General features: G+C 42.1%; 2 protein-coding genes across 2 annotated transcripts in view; one reads left to right on the top strand and one right to left on the bottom strand.

Moving 5' to 3' along the window:
* Nucleotides 1-4,559, top strand: part of PPEF2 (protein phosphatase with EF-hand domain 2) — a 35,195-nt gene extending 30,636 nt beyond the window's left edge. Inside the window, exons 15-16 of the mRNA XM_089778130.1 lie at nt 184-271; nt 1,350-4,559. Of these exons, the coding sequence (XP_089634256.1) occupies nt 184-271; nt 1,350-1,582 (321 nt within the window). The 3' untranslated portion in view covers nt 1,583-4,559. The remainder of the gene's footprint in view (nt 1-183; nt 272-1,349) is intronic.
* Nucleotides 2,611-26,471, bottom strand: NUP54 (nucleoporin 54). The gene is made up of 12 exons (XM_075929441.2): nt 26,305-26,471; nt 18,768-18,851; nt 18,492-18,632; nt 15,921-16,147; nt 12,940-13,127; nt 11,131-11,327; nt 8,855-8,909; nt 7,273-7,366; nt 5,439-5,546; nt 4,146-4,265; nt 3,661-3,771; nt 2,611-3,313 (listed from the first exon to the last, which is right to left on the bottom strand). The coding sequence occupies exons 1-12, from the start codon at nt 26,354-26,356 to the stop codon at nt 3,185-3,187; spliced, it is 1,506 nt and encodes a 501-aa protein (XP_075785556.2). The 5' UTR covers nt 26,357-26,471; the 3' UTR covers nt 2,611-3,184.
* Between the last annotated feature and the right edge of the window lie 1,308 nt (nt 26,472-27,779).

Below are 27,779 nucleotides of genomic sequence, written 5' to 3'. Positions count from 1 at the left end.
GTGCCTGGGCAAGTTAAAAGATTACTCAACAGGTTTCTGTGTGTTACCATTTCAAATATCTGATTTGTGTTCATTCATCCTTTGTCGTAGAGACTGCAGTTTGGCCAATATACATGGCAGAGGGGCATTGCTGGCACTTGTTAGAATGTTTTAATGTAAAACAAAATGTGTTTTATCTTCCAGCATATACAGTCAAGCTTACTAGAAACTATTTATCGAAACCGCTCCAACCTGGAGACCATATTCAGGATCATAGATAGTGATCATTCAGGTAAGGATGAGTTTTGACTCACTCCCCCCCACTATATTTTACCTTTACACTCTCTCTCACCCCCCCCCCCCCTTATTGTTATAGATGGGGAACCAGAAGGCAGTTTTCTCAGTAGTTAGAACAGGGTCTTAGGAACCAGTATGATCTTTGGTGGCTCAGCTGAGGATGTCTAGTTTAGTTGTGGGCAAATCACTGTGTGTTGTGAAAATGGACTTTTGCAGGACCTTGGTGCAACGGGAATACAACCCATGATGATGACTTTGTGGTTACGGTGCCCTGTTGAGACTCAGGAACAAAACCCCAGTTGTGCTGATAGCTACCTCCTGTAACTGGGCAATTACTTATGTTCCAGTTGTGCACCATTACAGACAATGGCAATTTTGTCAGTGATTTCAGAAGGGTAGGATCAAGCCCTTCAAACTGTCTGTGCCTCCGTTTCCCGTCTGTAAAATGAGGAGATTCCTTGACAGGGTTTTTAGAAACTTAATTCAACAAATGTTTGAAATGCACTGAGAGCAGATGGAAAGTCAGAGTAATATGAAATTATCCTGGATACTTTCACTATAAAAGGATATGGTCTGTGTACTTATTTGAGGTTATGGGGGCAGTGAACAACTAACCAGCATCATCATTAATTCAAACTTCTGCTCAGTACCTGTTCTCTTAGGTCTGGCCACCCCCAACCCAACAGTAAACAAAAGAGCCTTTTAGATTGATTTTGATATACTGCTAAATTATTTGTATGTTCTCCCCTGACTCATAGTGCCTCTCAGCTGTTTGGAACTCCTTTCCTGCCACAGTGCATTAAGCTTTTGCTTCATTTTGGCCTATTCTTTGCATTAGTAGGTATAAATACTTTTCTAGCACTAGCTAAACATGGATTAATTTAGCCTTATCTAAGGGATGGAGTTGTCACCAGTGTATAGATGGGAAACAATGCATTAACTGACTTCCTCAGTGTCCAAGTGAGCCTGAGCCAGGAACAGAAGGTGGCTCCTGTGCAGTGCGGCTGAAGGGGCAGGCTCCCTGTGGCCTTGTGCTACCTCTTCAACTGAATTGGCAAATTTCTTCCCTGCAGGCCTCATTTCATTTGAAGAATTCCGCCAGACGTGGAAGCTGTTCAGCTCCCATATGAACATTGAGCTCACAGATGATGGCAGCAGCGACCTGGTCCGCAGCATCGATTTCAACAAGGATGGAAACATAGATTTCAATGAGTTCCTGGAGGCCTTCCGCCTCATTGAGCGATCGCATGGGGATGATAAAGCAGCAGAACTCCCACCAACCCCACACAGCAGAGATGGCAGCTAGTAAGAGCATCTGAACTGCCACTTGCAATGCCTTGGACTGTCAACCCAAGCCACACCCCTTCCCAACTGCAGAACACACCTCTAGCTATGAAGACTTGTAGGGAAGAGGAACTGAGTAACTATGTTTTAGACATCTCTATGGCAGCTGTTACTGCCCCAGGAAGCAGCAGTGTTCCACTTGGGAACTATCACTGGCCCAGTAGGTAAGTTGAACTTTAAAAGGAAATGGAAGGAATTTGTCAAATTATTTATTCTAAACTCTTGGATCTTCCTGACACTCAGCAAGGTTACACTGTAGTGGAATTCTTTGGGAACATTTGCAGTAACTGAAGTTGTTAGTGTCTAAAAGCAAGAGCCTACAGCGTTTTTAGATTTGTATGTGAATAAATAGACTTAAAGGTCCAAAGTAAGCATTAATGAGCTATTATGACGACTTAAATAAAATCAGGCCATGGAACTTTGCACTAACTTTTGCAGGAAGCCCTCTCCCCCCCCCCTTTTTTAAATCCAGTCTTGCTTTAAATACTTCAATTCCTGGAGAACCTGCCACATCTCTAGGATCACACTCCTACTTTCAGTGGGTTCATCACCCTGCTAAACTATGTTTCTTATTTCTAGTCTGAATGGGTTTAGCTTCCAACTTCCGGCTCATTACCCCATCACCACTGATGCAGCGTCAAAATTTTTTACATAACCAGATGACTGTTGCAACAAAATAAGGGATCTCTTACCCAATCTTCTTCCCCAAATATAGTATCTCAGTTGAATATACCATTTGTTCATTGCAAATTCGTGGTAAAATTTTGCATTCACTAAGGAATTTTCACAGCACATGAAGTATATGTTATGGTATCTAGTGTAGTGCTAATATAATTCAGGAGAAGAAATCAAGCAAAAGCTGCCACCAAAGTGTCACCTTAGGGTGCCTGACATTTTTTCTAGAACAGTATTTGATAAGTTATATAGAGTATTGATCATTCTTGGCAATTTAAGTCTTGAGAAATAAAAAAAGACAACAAGATAAAGGACGGTGTTTAAAGTAGACATTTTATTCTATTTCCTAAATAAGCAAAATGATATAAAAATATAGCCTTGCCATCCAAAAAGTCACATTACACCAATGACACTAAATCCACAACTTCCCCTAGCAGATAATCTGAAAAAGACATTTATAGTGTGAAGTACAAGTTTGCAACAGCCTAGTTATTTGTGTGCATAATTTTGTCATATAGATTCCTTCATGTTTTTACTCACTGCAAAAAAAAATGAAAACTTGAAAGATTCCCTTAGCATTGCATGGAAGAACAATGCTATTGTAAAAATGTACAATAGTACATAACTTGTATAGTAGAACAGTATCTGAACAGATTCAGTCTTTTTTTTTTAAAGCATGTACAGCTTCATAAGTTTAAACCTTCCAAAGGTCATCAGGTTTGAAAATCATGGAAGAGGCTTTGCTCGTCCAAAAGATTATAGCCAATACCAAATTTCCGAGAAGCCTATACTAAGATTTGCATTTTTTAACCTGGTCAGTTTCAGCTTTTGGAAGTGAACCCTGAACCACAGTAATACATTTGATACACTAACAATGGGTTATGACAAGTCAACTGAAGACTCCTCCTCTGATGGGGATGCTCTCATTCAATCCATGTTCTATTAGTTTTATATCTTCCAGGTCATCTTTTATTATGCTAATCAAATGACTCAGGCCTTCTTGTTGCTGCTTCAAATGCTAGAATAATTAAAGAAAGAACTTCAGCTGCAGCATTTATCACACAACTATAGCTCAGTCTCCTACTTGAATAAAAGATCATAATAGGTTTATTGAATTTAGAACCTCTCTAAAATCCCCTTACTAAGTTACTATAACTACTGTAACTCTTTGCAAGCTAACCTACAATACTTTTGCCAAGTTGACTGCATTCTCATTTTTTAAAAAGTCATGCCAGAAGGGCTGTGAACTCCTTACTGAAAACATGACTGAGTTCTCACAAGAACAGTTTTTACTTCTAGGCTACGCACCATCCAAACAAACAGCCCCTAGAATTCTGCGTGCAGGTCTCCACAAGGTATACTTACTTGTCTGATTTCTCGTAACAGGTCTGCATCGATGTAGTACTTCTCTTCAGCCCTAACTGCTCCAAAGTGATTTTGCATCCTAATCTGAGACATCAATTCATTTAGTCGACCCTGAAAATAGATGGGAGTCACTTGTATGAGGACAGAAAAGTAGGTTTCCCCTGACATCCAGAGGCCTAAGAGAGAAAGATACTATCTTGTTTTAAGATATCTCATTCCTCCCCCTTAAAGTGAAGCTGAGAAGTACAGTAGAACAGTCTAATACTACATAACATTGTAGTTTGAACTTAAGTCCTTCTCTCCCCCAAGATTGGGTTTAGAACATGCAAGTCTTCTACCTCAAATCAACAAGGAAAATGTCAATATTCTTCCTATGAAAGAGCATGTACTACAAATAGGAGTAGCCTTGCTTTGGGGATGTTAGTTTACAGCTATAAGGAGACCAAGACCCCATTTTCTGTTGCAAGATTTTATAATTCACTTACCTTAAACTGAGTAGGTGCATTGAGTTCACACTGAATTGTATCTAATTGTACCCGAAGTTGCTCCTCATCAGCCTGAATGGCATAGCCACTTTTCCTTTGGATCTCTTGTTTAATTAACACCTGAAAACGGAACCACTGAAGTTGTGAGCTTTGGAATGACTACAGGCTTGTTCTATGTGCATAAATGCAAACATTTTTCTGCAGATGGCTAACAGAAGAGTGGTATCTAAAGGCTGCCTTGTATGGTGTATGCAGTGTTGTAGCTATGTCACTCCCAGGCTACTGGAGAGAAAGTGGGTGAAGCAATATCCTTTTAGTGGACCATCACAAGTCCTAAGATATTACCCTACCCACCTTGTGTCACTTGCATGCTCAGTGTCAATTTCTATGCTGTAAGTAAAATACAAAAGCAGAGTTGTGCTGTTGTACCTGTACACTTGTTGATGGGGTTTAAAACCAGAGTCGTCATCTTCACTTGTGGCATGTTAGATACAAGGAAGATATTTGCCACATTTCCCTTCCCATACCTGCATCTACAGCTGTTTCTATTTTCCCTTTCTTGCTCCCTTTCTGGTGCTTTCTGCAGTCAGATTCCATCTTCTATTCTGATGCCCCACAAATGTGAAGTTCTCCCCCTTTGTCCTCATACCCCAGACACCTTCTTCAAGCCCCATCCCTCAGCTGTGGTCATGGTTCTTGCCCTGTATGGTCTTAGTTTCTCTGCCGTAAAGAGTTTACAATTTATCTGCCAGATCTTAAAGCAAGTTACAGATATTAAAGAAAATGCAAAACAGATGATTGTCCACTTTACTCAAACTGAGATTGGCATTTCAAAGCTTCCTTCTGTCAGAAATGGTAGGAGCTAGTTAACCAAACAAAATAATAAATCCAATAAACCAGCAAGCCATTATCATCTTAACCATACCTCTTGGGAGTGTAAAAACAGTGTAATTTCAGATTACATTTGTGCTTCAGGCAGCACTGTGTAATCTCAGTTTCAGTAGGGAAAGGAATTTATAAAGAGCCAAGAATTGCTAGGAGTCAGGGCCGCTTCAGGGTCTGAAACTACTTAAAATTGGGTTAACAAAACCTGACTCGTTCCAACAGGACAACTTTCCATGAAATTAAGCAGCTTTTCTGTCAAGTCTATGAATCTTCAGGAGAGGGAGACTTTCATATAAAGTGAAAAGTAGTAACAGGAAGGGGAAGTCGAGCTGTTAAAAGAAAAATTAAGCCGATTCAGCTGCCTGGAATTCACATTGGGTCAAACCATCTAATGCATGCCAGTGTTACCTGTAAGGTTCTGTGAGAAAGATCCATTAATTTCCTCTTGTACTGTGCTATTTTTGCCATAGTAGTGGTCTGATTTTTCTGCAGCTCACTAATATCTTCTGATATTATCTGAAAGAAAAGCATTGTAGCTGGACGTTATCCACAAATTTAAATTCTTTTCAAAAACAAAAGATTTTCCTGCTTGTAAAAGGACTGTCCTAGAATTCATTTTTCACACCCTTAGTTTCAAAAGAATGATCAATCCTAATGGAAAGGGGCCATATTTGAAAACATCTGCAAAAAGGTTCATGTAAAAATGACAAAATGCCCCCTTTGTTTAATGAGTGGGGCTGTTGCAGCCCATCTATGCACTCACCATCATGCTGTTTTTGTTTTGTATGTAACTAACTGAAAGGTTTCTGTTCCTCCTTCTCAGGATATTTAGATAACTGAGGAGGCCTTATTCTGTCAGTACCTTTAACCCAGGGGTGGGGAACCTAAGGCCCAGGGGCTGGAACGTGGCCTCTGGCTTGCCTGGATCTGGCCTGCGTGGCTCTCAGTATTGGGGAGCCTGCACTGACTCCCCAGCTCCCTCCTGTTCCCCCACAGGGCTGGAGCACACGAACTACTAGCCTGGGCCCCCCGAGGCTCTGGTGTGTGAGGGGAATGTGGGGAGTGTCTCACCCCTCAGTCGGGGTCATGTCAGCAAGGGTTGGTTTTGTTTTGTTTGTTTCTCACTTGTGTGCTGCCCCAACTGATTTTTCTATGGGTCGCTGGCTCCCCACCCGAAAAAAGGTTCCCTACCCCTGCATTAACCCATTCTCTGCTTACTTGTGTCCCCTCAAAGTCAAATTATCTGCTTTCATCAGGCAGTTACAGCACACCTGTTCACCAGGGGAATCCATGTCTAATGCAGACACCCTAAACTGAGGCTCTGTCAGGTGCTAAGGCTAGAACTTTCAGGAGACCTACAGAAGATATTAAAGCACCTCCATTCATCGGAAATCAGGAGGAGTGAGGAGCCTAATTTGGAGACTTTTGAAAATGCCCAAACTAAAAAAAAATGGGAATTTTAGACTCTATCATAGCCCCAAAACTGTCAATTTTCTCTTTCAAGGGAGCAGATTAGAGAAAAGATATTCATACGAAACAGACTAGCTGTTTATTAACCAGAAGCATAGGTACTATTTTATAACCCTTCAGCTCCAGCATGTAGCATGGTGTGAAGTATCTATTGATCATACGCAAGAGCATGGATTTGTAAACAACAAATCATGCCAAACCAATCTGATAGCTTCCTTTGATAGGATAACGAGTCTTGTGGATAAGGGAGAAGTGGTGGACGTGGAATACCTAGACTTTAGTAAGGCTTTTGATAGTCTCGCATCACCTGCCTATCAATAAACTAGGCACATACAACTTAGATGGGGCTACTAGAAGATGGGTGCATAACTGGCTAGATAATAACTACTCTTTGAGAATGGTTAACAGGTTACAATCATGCTGGAAGGGCATAACAAGTGGGGCTCCGCAGGGGTCTGTTTTGGGACCGGTTCTGTTCAATATCTTCATCAACTATTTAGATATTGGCAGAGCAGTGTTTCCTAAACAGTGCTTTGCAGGCCCCCCCCGAGCCATTTTCAAGGGGCTGCCAGGGTTTTACGGGGCAGGCTGATTTTTTTTGCTTGACAATCTCCCCTGTCCTGGCACAGAGTATGCTCATTAAGTTTGCAGATGATACGAAGCTGGTGAAGTCAGCGTTTATAAGGCCACAAGAGTGTCACACTTTTCAAGCACTAAATCTATTGTCTGCAAATATCTTCAAAAGGATCAGTAGCAAGATGATAACACTTACATCTAATCTGGTCTGATGCTGCTTAGTCATCTGATCTTGGACCTTTAACCGTCTCAGCAGCTCTTTGAAACCTACCATTGGCACAGGAATAAGCCTATAGGAAGAGAAGAATTTAATAATTCAATGCAAGAGTTAGCTGTAGTTAAACAAAACACTACTGAACTGAAGACTCTGGCTAAGTCTACACTGGCAGGTTGTTGCGCCAGAAGTATGCAAATGAAGCTAAGTGTGGAATATTTCCGAGCCTCATTTGCATACCATTTTTGCAGAAGAGGCTCTTGTGCCAGAAGGAGCGATCTACACTGCCCCTTCTTGCATAAGAAAAACCCTCTTGCGCAATGCCGCTACGCTGATTATTTTCCGGAATAATGGCATTGCGCAAGAGGGTTTTTCTTGCGCAAGACGGGGCAGTGTAGACAGCTCATTCTGGCGCAAGAGCCTCTTCTGCAAAAATGACAGCTCATTAGGTATGCAAATGAGGCTCAGCGATATTCCACGCTTAGCCTCATTTGCATTCTTCTGGCGCAACAACCCGCCAATGTGGACATAACACCTGTAATTACAATAACTCTTCTCATTCTTGTAACAAACACAGAGGCTAAGTTCAAAAGTCCTCACCACTTCTACTGACTATGTAGGAGACTGTGTTTATGTACAGTTGCAGGACAAACAGAATAGGGTTGATCAGTTCTCTGGAAGCAATAAACAGAGATAGCATAGAGTCTAGACAGATGGGTGTAGAGGACACTACACATGTACAACTTACGCAGCACTCCCAGATTTGTTTATATATCAACTACATAAGCGAAATGTGCTGGTTTGGAATCCACAGGTACAATGAGCTAACAGCTCCAAACAATTAACATACGTGCTGGAGCAGGAGAGGGCAACTTGTGGCCCATCAGGGTATTCCGCTAACGGGGCCACAAGAGATTTTCCAGACGTTGACAGCAAGAATTCATAACCTTTTGCCATTTGCAACCTCAAATCAGACACGACTTCTGACCCCAAGCCCACAGGCCTTTGTGACACAAGTTTACACTGTTATAAACAATTTCAGGGGTGCTGCCTACATTGTACACATGTAGTGGACTCTGCACCATTCGAGATATTGCTTCCAGAGAACTGAACAGTTCAGGAGAGAGGGAAGAAAGGGGCTGCAGAGGTCAGAGTGAGCTCTCTCTCTCTTTCCCTTACATACTAAAGGCAGGTTTGTATGATTCTCTGTTCATCCTCTCATCACTACCCTATAGTTATCACCTTACACAGCTGTAATCCTAAGATATCCCCTAAAACAGTGGTCCACAACCTTTTGGGGCTGCTGCGCGCCCGGGGGCGGGGCCGCACATGCACCGCACACCCAGGGCCCGGGGCACAAGAATGGCTCGGGCCAGCCCTGGTCACTAGGTGGGTGCACATAAATGTCCCGGCGAGCGCCGTGGTACCCGCGGGCACCGCACTGGGGACCCACTGCCCTAAAAGTTATCTGAAAGTTATTTTAGAAAATGTTTGATTTATCAGGCTAAATTCACACAGTAGATTCATGGTCACAGAAAACAAAACAAAAAAGAACCAGACTTACTTTTCAGGATCAGGATTATCTACTTTGGCCTGTTCCCAGATAATAGGATCCACACCTACAAAAGAAAAATGGAAGGTCTCAAAAGTTCCCACATCACACGGCAGGTAAGTGATCAGATTTAATAAAGCAAGTGAAAGAGCCACGCTGAAATCAGCTCTGAAGATGAATCATTAAGCTATTTATTCAGTTTATTATAAAGTCTCAGAGATAGGTTGTATGGAAATATCTGGGCCAAAGAACAGTTGTCAAACTGCCTTACAGTAGAAAGTTAAAATGGTGATTAAAATAATTAAGTGTCAAAAAGGTTCCTTACTGTTGTTAGGAGACCACCAAAATCTGGTCCAAAAGGAATATAAAAATAGCAGTACAGGTTAAACCTCTCTAGTCTAACACCATCCGTGGTCCAGCTCGATGGACATTCATCATGGATGTGGCCAAATTTCCCACGGTCCCATAAAGTTTGTTTATAGGCTCCAGGCCTGGCGCTCAATGTTCTGTGCTGTTGTTTAGCTCTAATTTACCCCTACATGTCTTCTAAAGGTCCAGTAAGCAGTGGAAGTGTTGGTAATGCCGCTAGACCAGGGTTTCCTGAACTTTTTCAGCCATGGGATCATGAGAATATTGTGATTTTCAATTCAATAGGTATCCAAATAAATAGACAAAGTTTTGGAATTCTATTTTTCTCTGTTTTTCTTTGGGTAAAAAAAATTATCAGAAAATTAGTAACAAAATAATAGGGTTATACACAACTGTCAATATTTTCTCTCTCAGCCCCTGAACCCGTTGCATGGAGCCCCAAGACTCCACAGAGCACACTTTGGGAAACCCTGTGCTAGACAATACTGATCTCCCATGATTTGGCAAATTTTCTGGTTCAGCAGCGGTCAGGTCCTGAGTGTGCCAGATTAGAGAGGTTCAACCCATACAAGCAACTACTTTGTGTGTTAAACCAAGGACTATTAAAATCATCCACACACACACACACACACACAGGACTTCTTTGGAAAATTATGAGTTCAATCGGGATGTCACTTTGCCAGTAATTAGTGTCAGCATATTAATAAATATTTATATAGCAATTTAATGATTAAATAAGCTCTGAAGCTGTTAGAAGACACAGCAATGGAAAGACTTCATTTGGCACCATCGCTGCTGCTGAGTTGGCAAATGGGAATTCAAAGACAGATAAAGCCATTAAATATTTTCTGTTGGTTGCCTACTATAAATTCATCTTCAGAACATTCTTGCGAAGCAGACTAGTGTTATTTTCTACAACAAGGAAACAGAATGAGATTTACTCAAAAACCATATAGGGTCGGGACTGAATTGTGAGGTCCTGGCTCCCAGCTCTGTGCCATCACCATTAGGCTGCATTACCTATCCAAGATAATGTGCTAAGGTGCATACTCGGTATATTAATTTGCATAAAGTGAAGTTAGAAAGAGATACGACTATTCTCTTTAGGTTACGCAGAAGTGTATATATAATAATGCAAGTGAACAAGAGAGGGATTTATTCTTTTGCACACATCCAAAGGCATACAACTAGTGTCTATGCATGTGTATTGCTATGTATTAGCTGAGTCACTCAAGGGAAGTTGGGAGGAGTAAGAATACAGGACCTTCCTGTATTTATTTTACCAGCAAACATTACTGTCCTGGCATATAAATTTTGCTGGATTCAATAAAGCAGTTAACAAGATAAACTAAATTAGTTTAAAACTCTTAGGGTATGTCTAGACTACTTTTTTCTAAAGGAAATATGCACATTTGGTGCTAATTTGCATAACTTCAGATTCACTATCGAAAAAGCAAAGTAGTCTGGATGCGGTCTTTTTGGGAAAAAAAAACACCCTTTCGAAAAAACTACTTTTACTCCAAAAAAGAAGGTTTATGGGGTTTTTCAAAAGGTTTTTTCTCCCCAGAAAATACTTCAGACTTTCACTTTCAAAAAACTCATTTTTGAAAAAGCGATCGGAAAATATGCAAATTAGTGCCAAATTTGCATATCTCCTTTAAAAAAAAACCCATAGTCTAGACGTACCCTTACAGCTTGGTTTGTAATATTATTTAGTTAGATATTTCCATAACTGTATCATCAACTGAACCAAAAACTTTGTTGGAAGGGTTAGAAATATTTGGGATAGGCATGTAAGTAATGTCAGTCTAAAACTCCTTTGATTAAAAGTAATCTAATTCCAAGTAACTTGTTCTCCAGGTGTCTGGGAGAATATGGAAAGGTTTGTTTGCCAACTGTTTTAGCACTCTAAAACATACCCGCAGGAGGATTCTGTAGAAGATGTTTGATTTGTGCTGGAGAAAGTTCTGTTCTGGCCATGGAAAGGGTAACTCCAAGCTGCTGCAGTGATGTTTTTATGTTGACTTGTTCAAAATGAGCATGCAAGGTTGTTGCCGGAACTCTTCTTGAAGTGCCATTTGGCGACCGCTCAACAACATAAATAACAACTTCAGTCCTGAACAAGCAAATGCAACGGGAAGAAAATCAGAATACAAGAACCCCAGAACAGTTAATGGTTTACAGAAACAACAACTGAAATGCAATTATAAGCCTGGAGCCAAGAGACAAACAGAACAGCATAATTATTTTCAATTAATACATTCCAGTCAATTAAATAAAGCACAAAATATTTACTGGTGACTAATATAGCAAACAGAAAAAAGTGAGCATTGGAGTCAGAATTACAAACTAGGTTTATAAACGAGTAGCTGAGTATAAGATTAACCGATAAACCTAGGCTTATCAGTTAATCCTGTCAACTACTCTCATTCCTCCCCCCCCCCCACCTCCATGGTGCCACCTGTCCCTCCCCCCATGCTGCTGCCTCTATCAGAGGCAGCAGCATAGGAGGCTGCCACAGAGCTGCCTGTGCACAGCGAACCTGGGCCCACCGTAGACAGAGGGTGCTTCACAGCAGCCTCTCCTCCCTCCCCAGCAATCTCTGTCCAGGGGGAGCTCTGACCCACCACGGACACAGGCTGCTGCCACCCCATGTTTCTGCCTCTAAACCAGAGGCAGCAGCGCGGGGTGACAGGCAGCTGGTTCACTAGGGGAGCTGATTTTTAAACTGGCTCCCCTTGCACACCAGCTCCTGACAGGCACCCCAGAAAGTTTTGACTTGCAAGTCACAGAATATTACAAACGCTCTAAAACTGAATCTATGCACGGTAAATGTGTAAAGAGGTGTAAAACAAGATGGCTGGTATTTGCCATCTACCTTACGTATCTTACTAGTGGGGAATGCCCTCTGCTCTAGAAAATATTTAGTGCATTTAAACCAGTCATGCTAACCAACCACCACACAAATCTCTGATTTTCCTGTGTTGCTGCTGAGCATAGAAATCACAAGATAAGTCTATTCCCAGAACTTTGCTGGACTCTTTGGTGATGTAAATGCTCGGGATGTGAACAATTAGTCGCTTCCCCCGGCCCCTTGCTACCACTATCAGAAAGAGGCAGCAAGTGGGAGGAAGGGTGAGGTGCTTCAAAGTGGCAGCGCCGCATGGAGCCTGGGTCCAGACCCTGGGCTCCATGCTGTGCTGCTGCTTTGAAACGCCACGGGTAGCACGGGGCCAGTGGGAGGGACTGTTTGAGTCCCCCCGTTGGCCCCGTGCTCCCTGCAGAGCTTTCGCCTTTGAAGTGTAGCAACAGCCCTTGGGTTGTTGCTACACTTCAAAGGCAGAGGCGCCCTTTTTGACTAATCAAATAGTCAGTGCAAAATTGCATTGACTATTTGATTAGCCAATTAATCAAAATTTAACATCCCTAGTGAATGCCAAATAAACCAAGAAAAAGACACTGAATTTAGCGATCCATCAAAAAGAATGGAAAGAAAAAGAGACAGAATAGGCTAAAACCTGTAGGCAAAGAAAAGGATACTGTTGAAGAACACAGATGGTCCTCTATTAATACAAACATTACACTTTTAAACATGTAGTTCAGTGTTGAGATAAGGCTCTTAAAGGCGTTTCAATAGAAAATCTGTACCAAAGCAGATTGACTTTAAACACCAACACACTATACACACAGAAAAGGGAGCAATAGAGCACAATAAGATATTCACATACTGGTCATCTGGCATTGTTTTAACACCTTCTACATTGACTGAAAGGGTCTGGTTTCCTCCCAAAATTTTGTGCAATGATTCCACTAGCTGCTGCTGCTGGTTTCGAATGTCTACTTCTTTTCTATTGAAGACTAAAACCACCAGGCCGTCTTCATCCTTGTTGCTGTGCATGCAGCTGTAGCCCACAGCCTGTAGAAAAAGCCAAACAGAATGTTGTTAAAGATTCAGTTGAAAGCAGGACACACCAAGATGTGGGTGCAGGAGAGGATAACATTCAGAGAGCTTATAACATGTCAGACCGCACCCTTTAAGGCATGTTTCCGACTAATTCTAATTAGAATACCACTATATGAATAATTGCAAAGGTGCTACATGCCCTCCCACTTTCCAGAAGTGCATTTGTTGAGCTATCAATAAAGTAGCTTTTGAAATGGTTACGTTTTTTAAAAGGTAATTTTTCACAAGTATCCATTCTCTGCCTTTGAGAAATTTTGGACTGTTGGGAAGATTCTAGGTTGGACAACAGAAATTTTGTTAATGACTGAGGACTGAGAGCTGAATTAAACCTAACAGGATTTTATGCATTTTCTAAAATGCAAATGTAAACATAGGAAAGGTGATTATGACTTGTTACAGTTGGTATTAAAAAAACCCTGTAATATAGAAATAAGTGTAAAGAGATAAAAATCCCAGAAATGTAGGAACCTCAAGAGGTTATCTAGTCCATCCTTCTGTGCTGAGGCAGGACTAAGTATACCTAGATCATCGCTGACTACTCTTTGTCTAACCTGTCCTTAAAAACCTTCAATGATTGTGATTCCACAATCTCTCTTGGAAGCCTATTCCAGTGCTTAGCTACCCAAACAGATAGATACTAAGAGATTTCTAACCTAAATCTGCCTTACTGCAGATTAACCCATTTCCTCTCATCCTACCTTCAGTGGATATGCAGAACTCTGGATCACCATCTCTCACAGCCCTTAATATATTTGAAAACTTATCAGGTCCCTCATTCAGTCTTCTTTTCACAAGACTAAACATGCCCAAGCTCTTTTAACCTTTCCACACAGATTGAGTCCCCTAAATCTTTTTTTCATTTGCATTGTTGTCCTCTGGGCTTTCTTGTTTGTCCACCGCTTTCCTACAGTGTGGCAGCCAGAACTGGATACATCAGTTGAAGTCTCACCAGTACTGAGTAAAGTGGGACAGTTACCGCCCACGTCTTACCTAGGACACTTTTGCTAAGATACCACAATGATAGGAGCATCTCTCACAACTGCATCACTTCCAACCTCTACTCTGTGGAGTAGGAAGATACTGGGGAATACAACTCAATGCGTATGTACAGAGTTCTTATATAGATGTAAGGCTTAAATGAAACTGAAATCTTGCAGATGACAACATAACATTTGAGAAGTCCAATACACCCAAGACAGTTATTTTTCCATCTCAGTGGATAGGGATAGAGTTTTAAAATGCCAAATCTCAATTTTTTTTAAAATAACCACTCTTTATCCTTCGGGATAAACTTGCAGTTAGACTAAGTATTACACACTCTGGCTGACACAGCTCAATATCCTAACAAAGAAACTCTGTTCACACAATAACAATAGTAATTTTCAAAGACTGCAAGACAGTTTGGAAAATAATGAGTTAGTATTATTCAACTTGCTTTAGAGCAACTGTTTTCATGCATTGAGGTGTTGTAATGGTTTAAGGTATAATGCACTGCTTTTTAGCACACCCAGGCATGTCATTGAACTCTCTTGATTCTCAGCTACAACACAGCAAAGAGCAAATTTTATGGAGGGGATACAAATGGATCTTAGTCGTTCAATGCATTGTTGCACTTACAACTATTGTGTCAGCAGGTGCTTAGAAAAAAGTCAAATGAGATTCAGCAAGAGTTCCCTCAAAGCCACTTCACTTGGGCACAAAGAGTCCACAGCCTGAATCAACTCAGGGCAATATTCAAGGCCCTAGGAGAAATAAGACTGAATACACAGCACAGAAACGCATCTCCCAGAACTAATGGAAAGCTAAATTTATGAGAAAGATTAAGTGCATTGTGTAATTTACAAAAAGCACTCTCCTCCTATAGTTGGGTGCAAGCCTTTTAGAATTGATACCTATATTAAAGTGATTCGTCAAAAGTGCCAAGTTGTCCCATTACTAGACTGCACCATAAAATGTATTATGAAGACAGCCAAACATCGGCCAACTTGTTTTACACCCCTTTATACATTTGCTATACATAGGTTCAGTTTTAGAGCGTTTGTAATATTTTGTGACGTATAGGTCAAAACTAGCCTAAATTATGCAGCAAACTACATTAACATTTAAAATAAAAATTGCATCTCTTAGAGAAGTATCTCAAACATGGACAGAAAGCTAGGTTTATTATGGTCTGTGTGTCCATTATTTACTCTAGCTCAGCTACAGACTAAGTATCATCCGCTTTGTTGAGGACGAGGAATCCTATAACTCTCTGCTGACACAGCAGAACTGGAAACTGTGACAAGACATAAAAAGAGCTTAAAGACTTCTGCAGATAAAAGCAGGGGAGATCAATCAGAATAAGCTAGCCTGAATCTAGCTCATGCAGAAGAGAATATGGACTACCAAAATGTCAAGCAAGCAAAATGTAAGAAACATTCTCCTGTTGCTTTTGATGCAGAGAACAACAAACTTACTGTTCTGGAGCTAAAGAAAAAAGGTTGGTCATATCTTCTAAAACTTACAAATTATTTGAAAGATAATTTCACGTGTTACTATTTAAATGATGAGGCATCAGAAGAAATGCATTTCTAATGGATCAGTGCTCATCTTGGATAGTGACCTTAATTCTCCTACCATTACTTCAGCAGGACCTAGATTTTCAGCAAGCACACCACTCAGAGAACTCTATACCATGCATACTAGGAGGAGAATAATGTAATATGTGGTTTCATACTTAGAAGGTAAATACCAGAAATATCGTACCTTAAATCTGCAAAATGGATTTTCCTGCGTGAATTCCACTGGAGCAATGTTGCTGTTAAAATATCCTTTGCCTGTTCCCCAGAAGGCTTGCAGCTGGTTCCACTTTGCCAAAATAGCATCTCGCTCATCTCCCAAGAGCGTGGGAGCAGAAAGAGCACTGGCTGTGTTTATCAGCTGATTGGAATGGGCCGGTATCTGAGAGGGCTGATTGAACAAACTGCCTAATGCTAAAAATCAGACATAGAAAACACAGTTCTTGAGGAAGAAAGAAAGATAAACTGATAAATGCATACCAAACTAGAGCTTCTTGTGCATTTCTGGGGACACCAAGAACTCTGAGTAAATAAGCACAAAGTTTGATTCTGAATGGCATCATACCACCCCAAAAGTGACGATGGAACTGTCTGACATTCAATTTTTAAAGTATTTACCAATTTTACCATTCTTGAATGCATTAAAAGCTGAAAGGTGTATTGTGACATAGTAAAGCAGTCAGCAGATCCTAGAGCTCTCCATATCCTGACTTTTCTTTAAGCCAAATCTGTCATTAGTCCCTTTATCTCAAAATGCTGTCACTGCCACGATCAATTTTATAAAGATTCTTGGTGCCAATGCTAAACCAAAAGAAGAGACCAATACTATACGAAGGGACCAATACTATACCTGGAGATCCCAAAGTGAAGCACTGATATTTCTGAGGGATCCTATAATGGGGCTGTGGAAATATGCATGCTGTAATGAAGATGCTAAATGCCTCCTGGGCTGACTGAAATGATCACCAGTGTGTTGGATTCCTTTTTGATACATTTATGCCCCACTATCTAGAATTTGTTGGATCATCCTGGACTTTTTAAGAGATCAAAAAAATAAAGGGAACAAACTTTTGTAAACCTTTCACACAGGGGCAAAAGGAGCATTGCCTGGTTTTGAAATAGACAGTTGATGATAAACTGACTCCCTCTTTTGAGGAAAGGAAGGAAGATGAGATGTGACTGCTTCTGGAAGCAGGGGAGAAAAATAATTCACTTTATAAAGTACCCATAAGTCACTACAAAAAGTGAGCTATGTTCAGAGGCAGTGTTGCCCCAAGCATCCATGAACTGCAAGCAAGTCTCTTGCCGTGGGCTGATCCTTTAGGGAATGGCATAGCAATGTCTCTTAAGAGTTTAGCCTAGTTCTTTTGTTCTCTTTCAGATGAGGCATGAAAAGCCAAATGCCATTGGAATGTAACCTATATATTTTGCAGGTCAATAGAAAGCTGAAATTTCTGTTGTGTCTAGAGAGATCCTTGGATAAGTCATGCCCATACTCAGCATCTTTCCTAGATGAGACCAGGAATCCACTCTTTGCTCACGCTATGCCCAAAGATATCTTTCTTGGAAAGGCAATATTAAATCTGGAAAAGAACTACCTTACCGTAAGGTTTAGCTTGCTCTGCAGAAAACAATACAGAGCTCTATTGCCTAAAGAAAAGCAAAGGTCCCCCCTAGACATGTTGTTATGGTATCTGGGTGCTATAGTGAAAGAGGAAAACACTGTCCAGGGTGCTCTAAAGAACCCTTGTCCTCCATCTCTTCTATGAGACCCCTTGTAGACAGTGAACAGCATCAGTAAGATAAATAGCAGGTAACTTTTCTTTTCTTTTTGGGGGGGGGGGGGGAAGAGGAAGAAGGAGAGGAACCATGGGGATAGGGAGCAACCTGTAGCAATTTCAGCAAGAGGCACTTAATGTGTGGATCCAGCCAAACAGTGAATTTTTAAGCATTCACATTAAAATGCCAAGGCTATGTAGAGTCTGGAGGTGAATTTAGCATTGGGCGAGGTTTAGGTGCCTCATCCCCTTTTTCAGACTCTGGTGCTCTGTGTAGAGACTAAGAAGGGTGCAGCAGTGTTCACTGTAATGAACTTCTTGTGTTCCACTGCTTCTATTTCTAAGGGAAATGGAGTCTCCTCATGATGAGAGCTTCTAACTTAATAGGAGCAATCGGCCTCTAGAAAAGCCTGGACAACTAGATACCCCAAATCTGAGGGGGACAGTCACTTTGCCCATTGATGCGGTGGGAGTAATACCTGGCTTCCTTCAGTCTATACAAGGATGGACTCTGGTGCATGCACACCAAGCAAAATAGGCCCAGCCTAGCAAGTTAGAAGGCTTCTTACCAAATATATATTGGCTTGGGCATTCTTACACTCCCTTCCCAATGGTCACAGGATGACCAGCTTCCTCTCTAAAAGTCCTTTTTCTTTCCTAAAGCAGAACATTTGGCAGTGTGACAGGCTAAGTGAAGCAGAGCAAGAGTGATGACTGATTAGACAAGGACTTTCTACATCTGGTACTAAAATCTTTGCTGTGATCTACCATTCCCTGGCAGAGATCTGGAAAGCCTTCACTAACAGTTCTGGGAGCTCAAAACATCAGCTTAATATGTTAGGTTGCTAGAATGTTCTATTATTTGCCCATTACTCACAAGTATACCCATGCCAATATTCTGATTACTCAGGAGTGAGGCGCAAGAGATGTTTTGCTTACTAACATTAGCTTTTAAAAGAAATACAAGTCTTTGTACTTACTGGGCTGCTGCTGTTGGGTACTGAATCCTCCAAAGCCTAAACCAGTTCCTAAACCAGTACCTAAGCCGGTACCAGCTCCTGCTGCTGTGCCAAAACCAGTACCAAATCCAAAACCTTTGTTTTGGGTAGCACCAAATAGTCCTTAGAGGAGAGGGGGGAAAAATCAGAGATTAAAATAAATTACATGCAAACTGCAAGAACAAATAAAACATCTAAAAAGCTGATGCTATGTTTATTTCTTAATTAAAATATGCACTCAGAATGACGGTATCTCACCAGTGGTGCCTGTGTTGGTAGGAGCAGAAAAGCTAAATGCTGACCCAGGAGCGGTGGTAGTTGTCCCAAATCCTCCAAATGCACCTAGGAAATAAATTGCAGATATAAACAAGGTAGCTTTGCCACAAAGATCAATCTCTTGTAGATCATGATAAACTGCACATATCAACGCAATGAGTTTTATGAAAGGAGAAGCTGACAGATGAATGTGTTGTGGCACAAGCAAATTTTTCTGACAATAGTTATTTACTTTATTGACAATAAAGTAAACAGGAGAAAGAGGGGAACAAGAAAGCAATACATATTTATCTTGTGACGAGTAACCTATGGATATGAAAAAAAAAACCAAACCAAACAAAACCCTTAGGCTTTAGTTAACTAAGTTCCCCATGTACCAAGAATGCTGTTCGGTCCTAGATATGCTCTCCCTAGCTACAGAAGATTATAACTAGTACCCTAATTTGTCACATTAATTCTACAGAATAACTGGATATTTGGGATTGGGTGGTGAGTTTCTAATATCAAAGAATTTAATTAAAATATAAACGAGAGCTAGAAATATGTGGAGAAAACTCAGCATCTTGCATACAATGGTTGCATATGAGCAAGAACACAAAGACGGTAAAACGGCCTTAACTCTGGATTAAATGTTGCACAGGTTCTCCTTTTGTGAAGTTTATTTTTTGTCAATAAAACACACCCTTGTGGCAAAGAGAGTGTCCCTCCTGTGGAATTCCACTGGCTTTCCTTGGTCTCTGCATGCACAAATGAGTCTGTGTAGATCAGATTTCAGGATGTGTGGCACACAGGTTGTTAGGAGGATGGATCGGTCAGAATAGTTTACAATGTAAAGGGAAGTGCTCAGTTCTTGAAAGGAACAGTTAAAGGGTCACACAGTAGAACCTCTTTAACGTGCCAATATTTAAGATACCCCTCGGTTCAAAAGTACAGTCAGAGTTGTCCTCAGTAAATTGATAGCATCCAATTATATAACAGCTCTTCGAATCTCCTCAGCTACAACTGTGCCATCTGACTGCTTGGTCAAGACAGCAGGATGAATACAAGACAGTACTTTCAATCCTATCCAGTCAAGTCTTTTAGTTATTGTCAGTAAGATGAATGACTACGTGGGGGGAGGAGGGAGGGAATCAGTATCTTTTATTCTTAATTGGCTAAATACAAGAGATTAGTCTTTTATCAACAGCAAAGAGCAGTCTTCTTCCATCTCGGAAATATTTGGAAATTGCAAACTTTCCTTCTGAATATGGATTTCACAGTCCAAACCATGTTTTTGTTCTCTCATCCTACCTGGTACATAACTGCAATGTTTCAGATATGCCTTGGTCTACACATCTGTAAGATCTAGCAACACCTGAATTGACTGTATAAAGTCCAGCAAATATGCCTGAAGATTTACTTTTTGAGGCTGAAAATATAAGTCAGCAGTTCCCAAACTGGGATCTGGGAAGAGCTAGCTAGTCATATAGCGTTGTATCTTCTCCATTTACCGTGGTTTCTATGAGTGTTCAGGCTCTTCATAAGAGTCTGTAAAAGCAGCTGAAAACATGAAGCTAGAGATGCCTCTACTAAGGACCTCTACAAAACAGTAGAAAGAAACAGGAGCAGGCCCACAGGAACTTGGAGGCACCACCAGCAGAACAAGGTCCTGGAAACAAGGTAGCATGTCTGTAGCAGCAAAGGGAAAGAGGACCAGATGGCTGAACAGCATATCTGGGAGGAAAAAGGAACCAAACAGAAGGGAGCATGGGTAGGGGAATGAAGAGCACAAGCAGAGAGATTTACTTTCCAATTGTTGCAGCTGCCTCAGGGATATGGGAGGAGGTCGTCTTCAAGACACTTTAAGATTAAGACATGCTCATCTTTTAATACACCAGAATCCCTCACTAGTCAAATCTGAGAGAAGGCGGAGTTTTCTTAGGTTTTGGGTGGGAAAAGAAGTGGAGAGGGAAAGTTAGTTTGTACATTTTGTTCCGATTTCTTCATGTTTGTTTGGGTATTACTGAAATTCTTTGACTTTACTTTTGGTCAGAGTTCAGATGTCCCCAGCACCCAACTATAAAGGTGCAGTAACCAGGAGATAAGTGGACAGCATTTATTTCTACTGATATATTGTAATGCAGCTAAGCATGATGGATATTTTTCTTCCCCAGAATTTCCTTTTAAATACGTAATTGGCCACCACCCAAAGTTACCCATCAAACCCACTGAGCAAAAACCAAAAAGGTATGATCCTTGCACTTTGCTGGTGAGCAGCAAACTCAGACATTTCAGTCCTTTTTTGGGGGGAAGAGCAGCAAACTCCAGAGTCCATGGTCCTGCCTTGAGAAAAATGGTGAATTTCATCTAGAATCAAAAAGAAAGCCATTGCATTTACCCAAAAAGGGGCTAAGCAGCTCATTGCAGCTAATATTCCCTTGCAGGCCAGCAGTGGTGTTCTGTACCAGCTGCAAACATGGTAACTCGATGTGTTGTGCACCGCAATTATTAAATTTAAAAATGTTCAGGCATGTGTTTCTGATCTGGACATGTGTGAAAGTAACCACCACCTTATTAGAGAACAAAAGATGAAAAATACACTTTATTCTACTGTCAAGACTTGGACAGCCTGAGCATTAAGAGTCCAAAAGCAAAATTCCAATCCGCATTCTTAGACAAAAGATAGAAATTCTCCCTGAACAGATCCTAAAGAAGCCATCCCATTATACATTTTAGATCCTTACTCTTGTCTTACTCCTGATCTTGGCCAGGCAGTAGAAAAGCAGAGACTACATCATTTAGGTCAGATGAAAACAACAGCATCACAGCCCAAACTTGTTAGTCTCCCCACAGTGGCCTCCTATACACAGCTGGAGTAGAAGGAGTAATAACACCTCACAGAATCCCAACTAAAAGAGTTCACTATAAAGACAAGGTGTTGTAAAGCCATTTTATAAGTTAAATGTTATTAAAAAAAACCACCTTAGTATAATGAAACAGTCAACTTGAAATGGCATGTTATGCATGGCAGGAAAGCAGTTAAGTGGCAGTTATACAGTCTTAGTTAAAATTGCAAAATTATGTCCAACAATCAGCAATCAATATCAAACAGTATAGTGTGCATGATTCAACAAATGAACAGAGTCATGGGTAATGGACATATCTGTATATCAAAACACAGTTTATATCAGAATCAAAACAGCCATGTTTTAGTAATAAATCTACTAGATTTATTATCCCTGTGTGCACACAATGAAACTTAAACCAGGCAATTTTTAAGTCAGATTTTCTTGTCACTTATTCAGAACATCAGCTTTATGTAACTGGGTGAAAGATGTTTCCAATGATAAACCACAGCTTCAAATACACTGTAATGATCAACTGTGCGGAAAGCAATATCAGATCATGGGATATTTTTTTTTAGGTAATTTTGTACTTTGGCCAACTTGATACCTTTGCTTGAAAACTGTTTAACTGTAGTATTAAACTGTTAATAAAATGAAAACATTATCTTAAGTTTGGTTTCAATTTAGCCTTTATCCATTAGAAAAGGTAATTTATGAGCATCTGGTACCAGAGTAAAATCAGTTAAACACGATTTACATTATTTCTCAGGTGCACGAAAGTAACATGGGTGCTGTAATACAAAAAAAAGATGAGATTGTGGAATGCATAAATTTCCTATACGAGCAGCTGCAAGAACAAGATCTGAGGGCTAAACCTACACAAGTGGAAAACCCTGAAAGAGTATACAATACAGGGCACAAATATTTTCAAGTAAAAAGATAACTCTAAATTTAAAAATAAATCAACGTGATTACTCAATTGACCAATTTACACTGGATTGCTGATACCCTTCACAACATAACCACATCCACATTAGGGAGAACAAGAAAGCTAGAGCATCTTTTAAATACAACTTTTCATCTGTGCATTGTTGCAGCAGATGAGTAGGTAGCAGTACTTGAACATAGACAAAAAGTAAGGGCTAAGGATTTTGTGCTGATCGTATAAAATTTGTTTCTCCACCGAAACAAAGTGCAGTGCTTTCATGATAACCAACTGAAGTCCAATGAACAGACATAGGAAAGACAAAAACATGACTACAGTAGTCCAAGAATATAAAGGAAATGCAGCTATATATATTTACTCTGTAATTATTCAATATGACCACTGAACAAAGAATTGAAATTACAGTTTGCCAGTAAGTTTGGCCTTTTGCTAAATAACCAAGACTTAGATTTAGACTGGCAGGAAACCATGGTTTGTTTTTTTAGAGAAAATGTGCATTTGACAGACTAAGTTGTTTTATTTAACCAGATTTGTATGAAAAAACTCCAAAAGTTAGTGGAAGTATTTCTGAAGTCATGTTTAGAAATGTTGATACAAGTTATTAAAAGCTTTGTTCCCTAGTTTGGGCTATCCAAAAAGTATTGAAGAAAATTTTAAACTTGAATACCAGAGTTCTGAAAAGAATTCTTGGACCACTGCTATCAACATTCATTACATACAAGTGTGTGTTATCTACCTGCACTTGCCAGACTGTTACCAAAATTGAATGGTGGTGCTGAGGTAGTGGAAACACCGAAATTCCCAATATTAAAATTCACTGCAGGATTGGCAGTTAATCCGAAACCCCCAAAATTAAACCCACTGGCAGTGGAGTTTGCAGTCTCAAGCCCACCAAATCCTAACGAGCAGGAAGCAGAAAGAAAGCAGGCAGCATTAGTTTGAAGCAAAAATCTGTTTTGTTTTTCATAGCCAGGGACAAGAAAGATAGAAATAGTTAAGGAACTAAAAAGCACAGAGCAGTGAAGTAAAAGTTTTCTGCTATTTCAACCGATGCTATTAACAGATACAAATGTAAAGCAAATACAAGTAACGATCATATTTCTCCCACCCTACCCATGCCTGGGCTACTAATGAAAGGTTGTCATGTAACAATGTCAGAGGCACAATTTCTTCTGCTATTAGTTGTACAACGTGTAGCATGGATGCAGTTACATTAGCAGTGACATGCTGGTTTAGTTATTCCTTCTCCCATATGGGAAAAGCTGTACATGTAAAAAGCAAGCGTACACCAGTGTAACAGAGTCCACACTAGGGAAGTTGTAACATTTTAAGTGTACTAGCTAGAACAACCAGTGTAGCTAAAGCAGTACAACTTTCCAGGAGAATATCTTCATTGCAGAATTAATTTGGTGATGAGCAGCTTACTCCAAACCTATATTCAAGCATGTTCGTTCTGTGTCTACACTGGTACTGTACTCACTAGGACTTCTAGAGTTGTACACCAGCATTCTCAACAGTGCACTAAGATGAATCACTATGATTCTCTCTCAGGGTATGTCTACACAGCAGGGCTATTTCAGGATATAGGAAGTATCCCAAAATAGCTATCCCACATCTTTTGAACGCGCACACTATTTTGAGATAGGTCTCAAAATACTGGATGCGGTATTTTGGCACCCCTGTAACCCTCGTTCCACAATGGCTAAGGGATGTCTCAAAATAGCGCATTATTTCGAAATTTGGCACTGTGTAGATGTGCCAAATTTCAAAATATACTATTTTGAAATTCAATCGAAATACAATATGCAATTTGCATAGCACAAATTGCATACCTTATTTCAAGTTTAGGATGCTGTGTAGATGCATCCTCAGTGACTTGCAGAAGAACCTGTGTGTTTCTGTGCACACCTGAGGACTTTTGGGAAGGCACTGGAGAATTATCAGCACCTGAGTGTATACACCTGGCTGTGTATACACTGCAAAATGGGTGGGTTACCAACCTGAGCGTACACTCAGATATTAACCTGTACCCTAGTACTAGCTAGCTAGCATGGGTGTAAACACAGCCACAGTCAGGTGAGAGGTTTTTGGGTAAGGAGGACAGCCAGATTAGGAGCATCACTCAAGAGTCTGAGCTACCTCTGAAGTGAAGATAAATACCAGGGCAGAGAAAGCATTAGAAGTTTAAGGCCTTGTCCACATTTGCGGCATTAAAATGCCACAACAGTGTGATCATGGCACCAGCAAAGAGAGAAAGCTCTCCTGGCACTTTAGAAAAGCTACCTCCACAAGGGGCATAGCTCTCAGCGCTGGGAGTGTGATCCCCTTCCATGGACAAAACTATAGAGCTTGAACACAAGATTTTTGTGAATACTTATCTAACAATTGTTCTGACTAATCAGTCTAGGGATGTAACTGGTAGGCGCTGGAGCAGCTCCCTGACCACTGATCTGTGGCGGGCCCTGCTCAGTTCCCTCCTCCACTCCTAACCCTCTGGCAGGGGCTGCCCAAGCCTGCCAGTCAGAGCATCCCCTGTCTATGTTGCACCACCCAGTTCCCCCCACCTCCTGCAGATTATATTCTGGCTCCTGGGGAGCTAGCTGTAGACCCTACAGCGAAGCTTCCCTGGGAGCTGGGCTGACAAGGGCTGCCAGCTGCACTCCTGGGAGGCTTTGCTGCAGCCTCTGCAACATAAAGCTTGTTTAAACTTCATACGGCAGAGCCCACAGCATGTGTAACTACTATGATTTTAGCGGTTGCAGAGTTACATTTTAGTGATGTTAAATATTGGTTAACTGAATAGCTAATTAACCTCACGATTTCTTATCAGTTACTCAACTATTCTTTAGTTCACAGGGGTGGGGCCAGCAGCCAGTGCAAGCTGCTGTTGCCTCTGTATCAGCTGGTTTAAAAACCAGCTCCCTACCTGTCGCCCTGCACTGATAGAGGCAGCAGCACGGGGTGGCAGCAGCCCGTCTGAGGGTGGTGCAGTGTGTATGCACGCTCTTAGACCCAGTGCGAGCTGAAATAGAGCCCGGTTGCATGCCTGCCTGGCTTCTAATACACTTTAAATGCGGAGACACAGCTGGGGTAGGTCCTGGACTCCTGGCAAGCCAGACTGAGCCAGCTGCTGGCCAGCCTGCTAAAAATGTACTGGGGGGGGGGGGGCCGCAGAGGGAGAGTGGGAAATGCATGTCGTCCACAGCATTAACCAATAAGCTTTTGCTTGTATACTATACTATTACATCCCTATTACATTGATAAGTAACGTTTCACACCCCTAATGAGTGCAAATCAGGACACCATGTACACTAGCTCCTAGTTAATCACGACTAAACTCCTCATGATCTCGGGGCAGCACGTTCTCTGTTCAAGACACATCCCGGGGTTTGTTTTCTTAATGACTGGTTTGACTCGCCCCCCCCCCGTTAAATGCAGAGGCCCCTGGGGAGCGCTCCTGAGCTAAAGCACAGCCCCAGCCGAGAGAAGAGGCGGCAAGACCCATGGGGGGGGGGGGGGGAGCGCTACCAAAGCCCACCCGCCCGCTCTCATTGCGAGGGTGCGTGCGAGACGTAGGCGGGCCCCATTCCCAGCCAAGGGCCGGGGCGGCGCTTCTGGCGGGGCCGCGGGCGCAGGGAGGGGCGGGACCCCGCGGCCAGCGGCGCATCCCGCGAGGGGAGACCCGGTGCCGAGCGGACACGCCCCCCCCCCCCGGTAGCCGGTGCCGCGCCGGGCTGCCCGCACTCACCGGTCGGGTTGGCGGCGGCGGCGCCGGCGGCTGCCCCGAAGTTGAAGGCCATGAGGCGGCGCGGGTGGCGGAGTGCAGCCGCCGCCGGCTCCGGCTGGAAACGGTCACCCCCAGGGGGAACGCTTCCGGGTGAGGAGGGCCCCGCTTCCGGCAGCCCCAGCAACCGGCGCCTGAACTCAGCGAGGGCGGCGCGCGATGATGACGCACTAAAAGGCGCTGTTTCGTCACCAGAACGAGCGACCAATGAGCGGTAGGGGATGGCACGTCACTGCGGGCCTCGCGCTCGACTGCCCCCTAGTGCGAGTGTCGCGCGCCTGTCATAGGCGGTGCTGGGGTGTTGCGGGGGAAATGGTAGCTATGGAACATACCAATCAGGCTAATGGAAGGGGGGCGCGGAAATCATTGACTCAGGGCCATACCATGTAGCTCTGGCGGGGGAGGTACCCACTTGTGGACTGGCAGAGTGGGCAGAAGCCAGGACGCCTGGGTCCCATTGCTGGCTGTGCTGTGCGGAGCATGGGCAGCGGGACTTGCAAAGCCCACCGCTCTTATGCAGCTAGCCAGCCAGATAGGCCCACAGCCCCAGAGGGGCCTAAGCACCTAGCTCCCACTGATGTCAGGGGGGCATGAGGTGCACTTCACCCCAGTCCCTGCAGTGCGCAATAGACTGGCGGGTGACTCCTCGCCTGCAGGACAGCCCCATTGCGTGTGACAGAGAACCCACCCTGTAGGGACAGGCATCTGGCCTTGCTTTTCAATCAGATGTGTGGTTGTTGCACTCTAAAGGGAAATGGAGTTATTACAAATCACAAGGGAGCCAGCCACAATTTGAGGCGATGGGCACAAACATTATCGTGTAGTGAAATAGTTCACCATACAAAATTATTAATTTTCACCACTTCTGAGCAGAAAATGGTGTCTTCGCAGGAGTCCTATAATCAGAAGGGCATGTTCTCTGCTTTTCAAAGAAAGACATGATGTGAGGTCACTTTGTCTTTCAACCCGACTCCACAGACTGCTCCACAGCCTCACTATGCCTTAGAGGGAGGAGAGGAAAGTGGGGTTCACGCCCTTCTAAGCAGCATCCAAGTCACCAGCGTGTGGCTGTAACTCAGTGAAGAGAAAAGGAAAATCAACATTTTCAAAGGTGTTCACTAATTTGAGGTGCCCTCAGTTTTGGGGTACCCAGTTTGAGCCTCTTACAGCCTGCCAAACATCTGTAGCACCACTGAGGTCAACTGGAATGATGCCCCAAGCATCTTGAGTTGGGTCCCAAATAACAAGGCACTCAAAATTAGTGGACACTTTTTAAAGACAAGGTTCTCATTTTTGGTGGATTCCCCCTAAGTACATATATCCAACTATTGTATCACTCAGCCTCTCTATGGAACAAGATAGGGATAAACTATCAGCAAATGCATCAATATTCTAAATCACATCACCTCACTGGAAACTGTTCAGAATCCTTATTTCAC

Source organism: Pelodiscus sinensis, chromosome 4 (genome assembly GCF_052426305.1).
Source record: "Pelodiscus sinensis isolate ZL-2025 chromosome 4, ASM5242630v1, whole genome shotgun sequence".
Lineage (NCBI taxonomy): Eukaryota > Metazoa > Chordata > Testudines > Trionychidae > Pelodiscus > Pelodiscus sinensis.
The sequence above is the reverse complement of the archived record's forward strand: the minus strand, read 5'-3'. Positions and strand labels throughout refer to the sequence as shown.

Bases quoted from the DNA above. Each gene is read 5' to 3' on its own strand.
- NUP54 (XM_075929441.2), bottom strand. From the start codon at position 26,356: ATGGCCTTCAACTTCGGGGCAGCCGCCGGCGCCGCCGCCGCCAACCCG. The intron at 16,148-18,491 runs GTAAGTACAAAG...TCTGATTTTTAG, and splicing joins TACCCAACAGCAGCAGCCCA to CATTAGGCAGTTTGTTCAAT. The intron at 5,547-7,272 runs GTAAGTGTTATC...CTTTTCTTTCAG, and splicing joins AGCATCAGACCAGATTAGAT to ATAATATCAGAAGATATTAG.